General features: G+C 36.8%; 2 protein-coding genes across 7 annotated transcripts in view; one reads left to right on the top strand and one right to left on the bottom strand.

Annotated features, from left to right (window-relative positions):
* FBXO28 (F-box protein 28) overlaps positions 1–12,023 on the top strand; it is a 27,927-nt gene extending 15,904 nt beyond the window's left edge. The window contains exons 4-5 of the mRNA XM_061382323.1: positions 5,809–6,004; positions 7,400–12,023. Coding sequence (XP_061238307.1) covers positions 5,809–6,004; positions 7,400–7,794 — 591 coding nt within the window. The 3' untranslated portion in view covers positions 7,795–12,023. The remainder of the gene's footprint in view (positions 1–5,808; positions 6,005–7,399) is intronic.
* The window catches only part of NVL (nuclear VCP like), a 179,798-nt gene that overhangs the window by 396 nt on the left and 165,711 nt on the right, over positions 1–13,691 (bottom strand). For 4 of the 6 annotated variants that reach the window (XM_061382312.1, XM_061382321.1, XM_061382320.1 and 1 more), the window contains one exon: positions 2,280–2,389. The exons of 1 other annotated variant lie outside the window; for it this stretch is intronic. In XM_061382312.1, coding sequence (XP_061238296.1) covers positions 2,295–2,389 — 95 coding nt within the window. In that variant the 3' untranslated portion in view covers positions 2,280–2,294. Of the gene's footprint in view, positions 1–2,279; positions 2,390–8,201; positions 13,632–13,691 lie in introns of those variants that run through there. One more of the 6 variants, XM_061382313.1, reaches the window with a different exon arrangement.

Below are 13,691 nucleotides of genomic sequence, written 5' to 3' on the forward strand. Positions count from 1 at the left end.
TATCACTTTGGTTTATTCTGCCATCTTCATAGCTTATATTTTGCCTAAACACTGTATACTTAGATTAATACTTTTTATTTTTATGTAGCTGGTACTTTTTAGCTTACTTAGGCTAAGTCTAAACTGCTAACTTAACATAGTTTGCAATATTTGAGTTGTTTTATCATTGTTCTTTTTTGAACTTTCTCATCCTTAAACTTTCATATTCTGTCTTCAGAACATAAGGATATGGCATTAAATTTCACATCTGTAAATGAAGATATTCTATGAAATACTTTTCTTTCAGTTTAGTGTATAATCTTGATTTGGTATATGATTTCTATAGTAGTTTATTCTTGGTTTCCCCAGCATCTTGCTCCTGGGTTCATTTCACAAATTAGTTTTTACAAGTTACTTAGTGAATCTGGGTAATAGCAACATTCATTTAAATTAGATTGCCTGATATATACCAGAATTTTGGACTTTTAAACTAACAGATGGGGGAAAAAAATTTTTTTTAATTATTCTCTGAAAGAACAATCAAATTCGTTTGTAAAATTAAATGGTAGGATGAAGATAGAAGATTAAATGTATGTTTACCTCTTAACTCCTCCCCATACTTGACTCAGTAAAGTAAATGATGTAATTTTTAAAAGGAAGAAAAGATAAAGCCCCATGAAAAGGAGGTCAAGAGTGTAGACAGTAGCAGCAGAATTTTAGAAGTTGGACAGTAGATGAACAAATGATAACTGACTTAGAAGAACTGAGGAAGTTAATTCCTAACCTGTCAGTGGGGGAAGCTGGGAGTCAATGTAGTATGCACAGCTGAACCTCTAAAAAATTCTAGAGTTGAAAACACTTCTGAAAATGGGGCTAAAACAAAAAGGTTGGTTGAGAATCTGTATTTAGGAATGATTTAAATCTGTAGGTCCCCTCTCCAACTCCAAACAAGCTAAATCATTGCCCTTCTACCCAGTGAAAATCTAAGGCTTATTCATGGGAGGCGTTTAAAATGGAGTCTCTTGACAAGGATACAGTACTAACAACAAAGGCATTTAAAGGTCTGTCTAAAGAATTCAGACTGGTTGGGAGTTTGCCACTATGAGCTCTGGGAAGGATCAGCAAACTTTTCTGTAAAGGGCCAGATAATAAATATTTTTGACTTTGTGGACCGTGTGGTCTGTGTCATGTCATGGTCTGTTTCTCAACTGAGAAACAGCCATGATTCTACATGTGGTAAATGAATGGGTGTGCTCATGTTCTAATAAAAACCTTATTTACAGAAATAGGCACAGGTCAGTTAGGGCCATAGTTGCAGACTCTGGCCACTATATTAATGTTCCATTCATCTTTTCTCAGAATCAAGTATAGATTCTTGGCTTATTCCTATATATATTTCTCAAATCTTCTGACTGACATACAGAAGTCAAATTTTTACAGTAAGTTCTTGATCATTATTAGCAGTTCACACAAACTGAAAACCACATGGAGCAGAGGCCAACTAACCATTCTAGGAGATACAATAATGAAAAAAGACATGGATAATTTGTTTACTTCATTGTTACTAACAACCCCAGTAAATCTTTTGTGCTTATTGAAATACAGTGGTCTCCAAAAAAAGTCAGTGCTTTCATGGTATAAATGATTGTCATGAAGCTAGATTTCCCTGAAGGAACTTAAAAATCTGTAGATTTTGTATTGCTGGTTTGTTTTTAATACTGTTTTCGGTGGGGGGAGGGAACTGGTGATGGTCATTCTTTATTCTTTTTTTGAGGGGTAGCTTTCTTTTGATGCAATTTCATATTTACACAAAAATTGCAAAAAATATGACAAGGAATTCCCATATTTCTTTTATCCAGATCAGCAGTTATTTACCTTTTGTCTCATTTGCTTTTGTTCTCTCTCTGCATATGTGTTTTATTTTTCTGAACCGTTTGAAGAAAAGTTGGAGATACTGTGACCGTTATTCTGAAATATTTCAGTGTATTCCCTAAGAACTAGGACATTTTCTTGCTTAACCACAGTACAGATAACAAGCTCAGGGAATTTAACATTGATCCAATACACTGATCAGCAGTCCTATTCAAATTTCATTTCTTATCCCAATAATAGTTTTCCTAGCTCTTCTTATTTCTGAGTCCAGAATCCAATCTAGGATCACACATGAATTTGTTAGTTCTCTTTAATGTGGAATAATTCCCTACACTTTGTGTTTCTTGGGCTTCAAGTTTTTGAAGTTATTTTGAGGAATAAATATCCTTCAGTTTATCTAATGTTTCCAGAATGTTGTATTTTTGTTTCTTTTAAAATTGGTTTTAGTGTGAAGACATTCTTAAAAATAATTCTGGCTTAGAAGCATTTCCTCCTTTCATTTTGCTGGTCCTCAAGGAAACACATGCAGTCATTGAACCTTTAAAATGAAAAAAAAATTAATCTATTTTCATTGAATTTTTTAGGTCCCTGTTCTTACACCCCTAAACTCCACCTTTACCACCAGTTTGGCTAACTAGATCTGATCAGCTTTTTATGTGCTGCATTTTTAAATATAAGCAAGGAGTAGAGAATCACCAGGCTAATAAGAAACGCAAAGTAAAACAAATGGAGAACAAAAGACCTTTGAGAAAGCAATACAAGGATATAAAACTTGAACAAACTGTGACTAATGGTCTAAGAGAAATATTAATCAGAAAAATAAAGACAAACACATGCCATATAAAGAATGACTCACAAATATGGAAGAAAAAATAAATGAGAGGAAAATTAAGGAAATCTCAAGTGGAGCAAAGAGAAGGAAATGGCAACCACTCCAGTATTCTTGCCTGGAAAATTCCATGGACAGAGGAACCTGATGGGCTATAGTTCATGGGGTCACAAAGAATCAGCCATGGCTGAGCACATCAGCAAGTGGAACAAAAAGAAACAGAAAATGAGAACATACAAGGTTCAATATTCTAATGGGAGCTTTGTTTGCTAAGGGCATCTGTGGTAGCTCAGCTGGTAAAGAATCTGCCTGCAATGCAGGAGACCCCGGTTTGATTCCTGTGTCGGGAAGACCTGCTAGAGAAAGGATAGGCTACCCACTCCAGTATTCTTGGGCTTCCCTGGTGGCTCAGCTGCTAAAGAATCTTCCTGCAACGCGGGAGACCTGGGTTCAGTCCCTGGGATGGGAAGATCCCATGAAGCTACTCACTCCAGTATTCTGACCTAGAGAATTCCATGGACTTTATATAGTCCATGGAGTCCCAAAGAGTTGGACACAACTGAGCGACTTTCACTCACTTGCACTACTTTGTTTGCTAAACAGGAGATTAAGATAGAAATTCTCTCATCTATAATAGTTGAAAGCCTTAAATGATGTTCATAGTATGTCATTTATTACTCTGCCAATTTAAACATAAGCATGATAGAGTAAACTATATGTGCTGGGAATGTGATAGTTGTTCACATTTGGTTTCTTACCATTCTTTCTTAAAACTTAAAAATATTTTTCATAAGTATTAATTATCTCTAGTATTCAGCAGTGGCATATTACTTGAAAAGTGTATAAAGAGCCATTAAAGAGTTTCAGTGACCTGCCTAAGACCTGTGGTCTTTACACTGGATACAAGACTCAAACCATTACATTCTGGTTGCTAAAGTAATTTTCAGAAAGTGATTAAACCTATTGAGAAAATGAAATATTTAAAAAATCAGGTAAATACTGTGCTTTTCTTAACATGTATCTCTACAACCATTTCAGCCACTGATGACTCTGAATGCCAGAAGTGGTTTGGTTCTAACATGCTGTCTTTTTCTTCACCTTGTCCTTTGCTTATAACTTTTGGACACAGGAAAGAAAATGTTTTTAATTTTATTGAAAACATGGATTGGATGAGTCCCCTTAATTAAAATAACCTCTATGTAGTAAGATTTAAAAACATTAAATTTCCTAATAGAACACTTGGGCAAAGGGAAAGAGATACACCTTGTTTTCACACTGTATTTAGAAGGCTGAATACGGTAGATACGAATTTTTCACATTTTGCCTTACAGATGTCATTTAGTATTAGTAATCCCTATGCAATATTTTGATATGAAATTAATTCTGAAGAATCAGGGTTATGGAAGAGGATTCACTACATAATAAATTTATTTTAAAAACCTAGAATAAATGCATGGTATGTAATAAAGTGTTAGTTGCTCAGTCGTGTCTCACTCTTTGCGACCCCATGGACTGTAGCCTGCCAGGCTCCTCTGTGCATGGGATTCTCCTGGCAAGAATAATAGAGTGGTTTGTTATTTCCTTCTCCAGGGAATCTTCCCAGCCCAGGGATCGAACCCCAGTCTCTCGCATTTTGGGCAAATTCTTTACCGACTGAGCTACCAGGGAAGCCCGTGGTACTAATAACACTACATACATTTTGATTCCCTAGCCACCTCCTCACTGCAGCACTCCTCCTTCAGTCATGTACACCCTCCTTCTGCTCAGACTTCTCTTCTCGTTGAAATTCTGCTTATTTCTCATTGCCAAGTCCTTCATTAGGCCTACTCAATCATCAAACAAATCTTATCCCTGTCTGCTTCCTTTTTCACACAACGCTTTGCTTGTACATTGAACTTACTCAGTTTGAACTAGTCTTTGCTGTGTATGGGTCTTTCACTAAGTCATCTTGCACAGGTTAAGATGTAGCTCTTATTCATGCTTGAGTCATTGTAGCAGTCATTTCTAGTCTAGGTCAAACATACTGTAAATATTCTTCTGTCTACCAGTATTTATGTACATAAACTTATTAGGTCCATTTATTCTCTCAGTAAAAATTCTGTTAACAATGACCATTGTATTCAAAACAAAATCTAGCCTCTAAAAATCATATTCTTGTATTGACTTTAACCTTGTGGCTTGTCCCTAACCAGTTTTATTTAGATGTGTCAGTATTAGGCAGTTTATGTTATTTGACCATCTTTATCACTCATTTAATGTACGTTGATTAGGGTGTCTGCTATATGCCAGATACTGCTAGGCTCTGGGGATCTGACAGTGGAAACTAGGTATGGTCTCTTCTCTCATTGAGCTTACTGTGTTATGGGAAGAAGAAATTAACAGAAAAAGGTAGTACTTAAACCTTGTAATGTGTATTCTGAAGAAAAAATAAAAGATTTGATGAAGGTGTTAACATACTTAAAAAGGGTTCAGAAAAGACTACTTACTCTGAGAAAGTGTTATTGAGACCTCAAGTGTGAATTAGAAATTTGGGGCTGGAGAAGGTAGGGGAGATATGCAGGGAGAACATGACAGAAAAGAGATCATAATGTGCAAAACCTTGAGCAACAGAGAGAGAGAGGGTCTGCTTTGGGTCAGAGAGCTGAGGGTTACTTTGCACCTGTAGGTGGAATGTGCTAGCACCTAGGACGACATCAAATAATACTGGAGTGTTGCAGCACTTTGCTTACTTACAACACACATGTAGCACTACTATGGATCGGTTGATATCCTATCACTAGCAGATTCTTTGTAGTAGAATGTGACAGACTAGTAACATGAAGGACTACTGCTAACGTATATAAGTGTATATTTTGTAATTGACCATTTTGTAGTTATATATAAATATTAGGTAATTTTTTTTAGCCCCAGAACAGTAAAGATGCTTAATAAATATAAATATGAAACATATAGTATTATAACAAGCCCAAAGCCAGGTGTTACAGGTGGTAATGTTACCATTGGTCAGTGTATCAGTTAAGTCAACCTGTAGATCTCTGTAGAATTTGCAAAACAAGCAGTTACCTTACTCCCTGTTTACCTATATTCTTTAAAAAAGATAAAGTGCTAATGAGAGCTCATTATTTTAGGTGATTGATGAGATTTATCGTGTGTTGAGATATGTCAATTCTACCAGAGCCCCTCAGCGAGCTCATGAAGTCCTTCAAGAGTTAAGGGATATTTCCTCCATGGCAATGGAATACTTTGATGAAAAGATTGTTCCAATTCTAAAGAGGAAATTGCCAGGATCAGATGTATCTGGAAGACTCATGGGCTCTCCTCCAGGTATCTTTTGTTTATAATACTTTCAGTTTATAATCATGTTCATACACAGGTTTGTAACTTGCCTTTTTTTCTCCCACTTAACTGTGTATCTTGAACTTTTCTGAGTCTGTAACTGTGTATCTGCAGCATCATTTTTGTAGTCTAATGACAGATTAGATTACAGACCATATCTTATGTAGTTCATCCCCTGTTGTTATGCACATTTGTCTCCAGGTTTTTCAGTATTTGAACCACACTGAAGAACAATCTTAAGGCTGAATCTTTATACATACCCACAATTTTTAACTGGGCATAAATTTGTTAGAGCAATTTTTAGTAAAACATTTGTTTCATTCAGATTAGTTAGCTCCCTGGAGTACTCAGTAGAGTGAGTGGGTGTCTGTAATTTAATAATAAAGCTTATGACATCTCAGCATTAATATATCTATTACTTATTGAGTACTATTATGTGGACAGCACTATACTGTGTCCTATGAAGACTAAAAAGAATTGTAATACATGATATCTGCTCTCAAGAATCTGATTATTTCATAGGGTAAGACATAATCATGACTCAAATTATTACAGGCAAGAGAATAGTTTAAAGGAGTGTCCATTTACATGCCAAATGAGTAGAGAGAAAATCTTAAGGAAGATAAGATCATTGTTGGCTGGTCTGATTGAGACTTCACAAGAGGTGAGAACTGATCTGAGCCTTGTTAGTTGGCTAAAGGTAAGCTGAGAAAGAACAATGTATCAGTCAAGGAAAATATTCTGGTTATTTAAATGTATGAGGAGAAAATTAGCATTAGGGTGCAGATGGATCCATATGGTTCTTTTAGAAAAGCTTCAGAGATAGGGTTTAAAAAAAAAGCAGGTTATTAGTTTAAAATAGTGATTTTTATGCCCATGGTACATTGTTATTCCTAAAACAGAATAGTTCCAAAGCCTTCCTACATCATGTCAGAAGTTCTTCCTGGTCATCGAGTGTGATGTAACCCTTTTTGGTGGTATCCCAGTTATTTGACTTATGAACCTAATAGGTCTGTACGTCTGACTCAGATATTTATGTTTCCTTGTGTGTGATAAGATAGAAAGTAATTCTACTCTAGTTTTACATTTATATTTTCTTAACTAGGTTCTAAAAAAGTGTTATAATATTTTTAAATCCAAGTTAACACCCCTGGACACTCTTTGCTTTTGCTGGCAATCCACATATTGCCACATGAACATGAAAATCAGAATTCAGACTCATTTATAGTTAAGACAAAGTATTTGATTAATTCATTAGACCAAGTAGATTGCAAAGAAGAAATCTGTAGAGGTGATATTACTGAGGACATTAAGAAGTCTCATTAATTATTACTGGTGGTGAGCCATTGAAATGATTGACCATTTTAAACCATTTCTCCATAGTTCCAGGACCGTCTGCAGCCTTGACTACAATGCAACTCTTCTCCAAGCAAAACCCTTCAAGACAAGAGGTTACCAAACTCCAGCAGCAGGTTAAGACAAATGGTGCTGGAGTGACTGTTCTCAGGCGTGAAATTTCTGAGCTTCGCACCAAAGTGCAAGAACAGCAGAAACAACTTCAAGACCAGGACCAGAAACTGCTAGAGCAGACCCAGATCATAGGTGAACAGAACGCACGGTTGGCAGAGCTGGAGCGCAAATTGCGAGAAGTAATGGAGAGTGCAGTGGGAAACTCCTCAGGGTCTGGGCAGAGCGAAGAGTCTCCTCGGAAACGAAAAAAGGCCGCAGAAGCCATAGACTCTCTTAGGAAATCTAAACGTCTCCGGAATAGAAAGTAAATCGGAACGTGCTTCTAGCGCCAGAGGAAGACCTGGCTTTGTAGCTTGACCAGTTCTGCGTATCTGGACACGGCGCGACACGGTGTCCCTCAGCTCTAGGCTTTCAGAACACAACTTGAACTCTCATGGTTGGGACTTTTTTTTTTCCTGCTTCTCCTCGTTGAACTGATGCACAGAATCTTTTTACTTTGCAATAGATTTGTACTAACCAGACCTATTCTATCATGTTTTGAGAAGTTAACCTTTTTTTGTGTGCAGATAATGTTTAAAGCAAATTAGTTTCTGCATATATGCACATTACATAAGGATCTTAAACCAGTCTTGACAGACTAGAAACTAAGTTTAATACAGAAAATGTCCTGTTCACTTGAAAGAGAAGACCTACTTTTTAAATGGACAGTATCTTGTTTTTAAAAAAAAAAAAGTTGACTTTTTGTTATAAGTGACCTTTGTCTGGAATGTCTGAAAAGTAGTAAATGCTTTTTGGTATTGAAGTAATGGGTAACTAAAACGGACTTCCATAGTATTGACTGTAGAAGGGGCCTCTACAGTATTGACTATATATTTTTATAAACTACTGGCAAGGGACTTACCCAGTTGTTATATACATGTTTTCAGTTCTCTTTTGGGGCCATGACCTACATTTGCATGGATGCATGCATGCATTGCCTAGTCAATTCACTTACAAAAGCTCTTGCACTGGTATTGATCTTGAACCTCTATACTTCTCCACTTTTTAGAGCAGTGTCTTAGTTCATTTAAGCACTTAACATCTTCCACCGTAACAGCTTGCTTTGGTGGGTGAGGGGGAGTGGTATTTGTATGTCCATTTGTCCTCCGGTTTTACAGGATAAGAGAGTATTAAAGCCCGCTGCTTTAGCTGTTCTCTGTAGGGTTCAGGTACACTGGCTAAGACAGAACCCCAAATTCTTTATGTTGATATCAGACCTCTGGTAACTATTACTATTCCTGACTCGCCACTGTGTATGCTCATTGATCCATTGTGGCCATGACCAGTGGTATGAGTAGGGAACCCAACTTATGGGATGCAGTTGTTTTGCCATTGAAAAACAGTTCATTGAAGAAAATTGTACTATGAAAAAGCATTTTGATTGTTTCATTTCTGGGGGGTGACCTGAGGGAAGCTTTTTAACATTAATTTCAGGCTTTCCTTATCCTTCAACTTTGAACAAAAGCTTTAATTTTGTTTGCACTCCTGTTTTGAGCTTGTAACTGGAAAAGCATGTCTTGCACTGTCAACCTTCTGAGTGGTCACTTTAACACCTGTACAGTGATTATTCTCCCCAGTTGTGTATTTTTTGGAACAGTCAACTATTACTGTCTAGTTTTATTTTAATGTACTAAATTATGTAGTCATTATTTGACTGTTAAGTTAAACAGCTGTTGCCTTGGGCTTCAGTTATTTAAGGTAAACTTAGGTGTAATATAGAATACTATCCCTTTCCAGGTGGGAGTTTGACACCTGTATAAAACCTAAGGTTTTGGTAAGTACCTTAGTTGAAGAAAAGCACAAGGTCACTACCTTTTTTTAATCCGTCCAACATGATATGGTTATGCATCCTTGAGATTAACTTCACCAAATGAAACTTCTTATCCATTTTTAATATTGTCCTTACATAATAGTGTCCTTAGATTTTGATCAGTTCTTTGTCTAACATTAAAACTCCATTCACAATGTAGTTATGTTTTCAATGAAACATAAAATAACGTCCAAGTGTTTTCATGGTTTGTTGGGAAGGTAATTTTAAAATAAACAATTTCCAAAAAACATTTGTCAGCCAAGATCATCCATAAAAGTCCCTGTCTGGAACTCATTTTCTCAGCAGGTCTCATTTGTTTAGTCATAGGATTTAGCCATATTATCACAACTTTGGAGGAGACCTACTGGAATACTTACTCATGGCCTTTAATAGTCTGCTTTCCTGGTAATACGAAGATGTTTTTAAGTAACAAAGTACATGTTTACAGGTTTATAAAGTATGATCTTTATGCATCAAAGGGATATGACCTCAGATGATCTTTTTTAATAATGTTAATGAATTATTTAAAGTTTCCTGGGTTTCTTTTTAAACTCCAGCTAGATAACCCTAAATGTATCTACAGTCTTAGTTAACATGAATATTTGGCTTCCATAATAAACATTCACACTTTTAAAAGATAGATTTTCTGTTTCAAAATCCAAATTTCTACCATATATACTTGTAATCATCTGCCCATAAATTTAATGAGTTGCACTTGTTAATGGGTGAATGTGGCATAACAGTAGGAAATAAAGCACTACAGTTGTTTTAAATCTTAACTAGCTAAAATATGTTAGGATATTGCCTTGGCCAGTTTGATAGCTGTTATACTTGCATTTGGGTAGTATAATGATTTTTAAGTGTCAACAAATCACAAAATATTTCCATCACCTAAAACTGACATATGTTACAGGAAAATTGTAAGTTAGCAACCCGAGAGAGAACTATCCTGCTCTGGATTGTAGGTCAGTAATTTAAATACTGTATGTTAATATGTTAAATGTTAGGACATTTCATAGAGTATTCCCATCATCTTCCTTGATTAGTCTTTCAGAGGATACTTAAAGTTGTCCCATTTGCAAACTGATCACAACACTACAGACAGATGAAATGTGGAAGGGCGGATGAAAAATGGAAAGGACTGCCGCCCCCTCGCGCCCCACAGGAGTCTCTGCTTGTTTCCCACGTGGACTTGACTTGGTTTTCACGTATTCTGAACTGTGTATTATTTCAGAACATGAGGATATAGAACCTGTTGTTTTTTAAGCTCCTCTTTTGATGTACAGAGCCTGGAAATAAGGGCAAACACAGATGTAATCAGAGTAATCAGTAATTATACTGTTTTAAAAACTTGGGGTGCCATCAGGTCTAAAGCCACTGGTTTTGGAAGCAAATTTTTTTTTTTTTTGGTGTAACATGTTTTTGGAGTACTGAACTTTACAGGGGCTTGCCTTAATCTCTATTTAGTAGTTTCAAGATATATGCGCTATTATTCTACTTGTTAAAATATTCTATGTAGCCCCTAAGGTGGGTAAGACAGAGTATAAGTAATGCCTAAATAAATAAGCTAAAAGGTGTCACTACAGCTGGATTTTTGAGAGAAAATGGACATATGAACATAGGCTATGTGTAATAAAAATAATGGCACCTTAAGATTGCACTATTTTATGCATTATTTTATATGCCATTTCATAGCCTGCACTTTAATCTCCAAAGAAATGATGTGTGATGTCCCAGTTGTTCTTATTAATAACTGTTTCCTGAGACAGGGCACTTAATTCTATTTTACTATACCGAAGTAGTTTCTTGGAGGTAGATTCCTCTTTTGAGTTCTCTATTTCCTTAGCCATAATATTTTCTAGGATCTAGGAACTCCCTATCTTGTCTTATTTTCAACAGTATATAATTTTAATTTAAAATCTCATACTTGGTGATCAGCACATTCTTAATATACTGCTCTAGCAATGAGTACCCATTTGTTAACACTTACCAAACCTCCTTCAGAATAATCATACGTTGTAAAATTTGAAACCAGGAATAAAGGCATTCTGCCTTGTACGATGCAGTCTCTTGAAAAATGGCTGTTCCTAATGTAAAATCCAATACATGCAGTGATTTGGCTTGGGATCTGAATTTCTTTCACTAGTCTTAAAAGGTTAGCAAGAACTACTTCAAAAAGCTCTGTAGCCTGCCATCTTGAGGTGAATTATTTTCAAGAAATACTATATAATCTACAAAATGAGATTAGCAATTAGTTGACTGCTGCCTACCATAAGTTTATTTTTAATAGCAATACATTTATATTTGTGATAAATATAATAGGCTTAAGTAATGGCCTTTTCCAGCTTCCTAAGAATCTTTGTTAAATTTCTGAAATTCAAACGTCAAAAACTGAAATTTTTCCTGTTGTGTCTGAAGAGAACCATGAGATTTAGAAGCATATTGGTAATCCATTAGGTCCATTGCCAAAGTAGATACTGTTCCGTATTCAAAGCTATACCTAAAGTTAGATGCGTTTAAAATTCCTTTATGTTGTGCCATGTCTGTTTACTTATGGTCATGAGCAACAATAAATTACAGTAGTTTATCTGGAATTTTAATTGTTAAAACCTAATTTAATTACTGGAAAGTGAAAAACACCTCCCGGTCACACAGCAGGGTGCATAAATAAATGTGTTGTTACCAGTGCTACCTGTTTTCTTTGTATTTCATACACAGAAGATGACGGAGCCATCCTAAATGCCACCTTAATAGCTACCACCTCTTAAAAGCAGTTTATTTTGTTAATTTAATCCTCACAGCTGCTTTGTAACTGCTTCCCTGGTAGCTCAGCTGGTAAAAGAATCTACCTGCAATGCAGGAGACCCCAGTTCGATTCCCGGGTAGGGAAGATCCATCCCCTGGAGAAGGAATAGGCTACCCACTCCAATATTCTTGGTCTTCCCTGGTGGCTCAGATGGTAAAGAATCTGCCTGCGATGTGGGAGATCTGGATTCAATCCCTGGGTTGGGAAGATATCCTGGAGAAGAGCATGGCAACCCACTTTAGTATTGCCTGGAGAATTCCCAGGGACAGAGGATCCTGGCGGGCTATAGTCCACAGGGTCACAAAGAGTTGAACATGACTGAGCGGGTAAGCACAAAACAGCAGCTGCCTTATAAAGCAGGTTTTACTGTCTATAAGGAAGTTAAACTCAGGTTAAGCAACAAAGCCACAATGTCACCTAAGTGTGATTTGAACCGTGCCTCCTAAGCTTATGTATTCCTGCTACACTCTGCTGCTGCTAAGTCACTTCAGTCGTGTCCGACTCTGTGCGACCCTAGAGACTGCAGCCCACCAGGCTCCCCCGTCCCTGGGATTCTCCAGGCAAGAACACTGGAGTGGGTTGGCATTTCCTTCTCCAATGCATGAAAGTGAAAAGTGAAAGTGAAGTTGCTCAGTCGTGTCCGACTCTTAGCGACCCCATGGACTGCAGCCCACTAGGCTCCTCCGTCCATGGGATTTTCCAGGCAGGAGTACTGGAGTGGGGTGCCATTGCCTTCTCCGCTGCTACACTCTGCTACATTCTAAAATGTCTGGGAGCTGTGGGACTCTAGATTACATTAATTCTTCAAATTCAATAAATATATAGATTTCATACATCAACCAGAAGCAGTCTGTGCCAGAATCACTAATGTTAAGAGTAATATACAAAGCTTAAAATCATGGAAAGACTAGGCTCTAAGGAGGCAACTTTTGTCCTGAAGTTTTTTGGTAATGCATTTACATTAGGCATATGGGTAAAAAATATTTTTAAGGCTTCTGTGTGTGTGTGTGTGTGTGTGCTTAGTCGCTCAGTCGTGTCCAACTTATGAGAACCCGTAATCTTAAATAAGGCAGTCCTGGCAATAGATGTAGTCAGAGGCCACTAACACAGTCACTTTATTACAAAGTTGGCTACCGATCAATACGAAAGAAGTGATACCAATTCTCTTGCCCTGCTGGGGAAGAAGACTAGTTCTCTCTTCAAAATTCCTTCCAGCTCCAAAACTAAATATTCAAAATTTCAATGAAATAAAACCATGCAAATCAATTTCACCTCTGTTTCACAAAGATGTAACTGATAAGGAATTACTAGAAACAAAACGAAATGACTGGAAACACTCTTTGAGACACACTTTACCTACTTTGTTCATAACTTAGATGTTCAGAAAAGAGATCACAGATGAATTTAAGTTGAAAGATGAGGATGACAGCAGTGTTACCAGTTACTCCAGCACCATCACTGCATTCTAGTCATCAAGCTATCATAGAAACCTAGAAAAATAAAGACAACTTGTGTATCTCCCCGTCTTTGGAGGGCGGATCAGGATGGAA

Source organism: Bos javanicus, chromosome 16 (genome assembly GCF_032452875.1).
Source record: "Bos javanicus breed banteng chromosome 16, ARS-OSU_banteng_1.0, whole genome shotgun sequence".
NCBI lineage: Eukaryota > Metazoa > Chordata > Mammalia > Artiodactyla > Bovidae > Bos > Bos javanicus.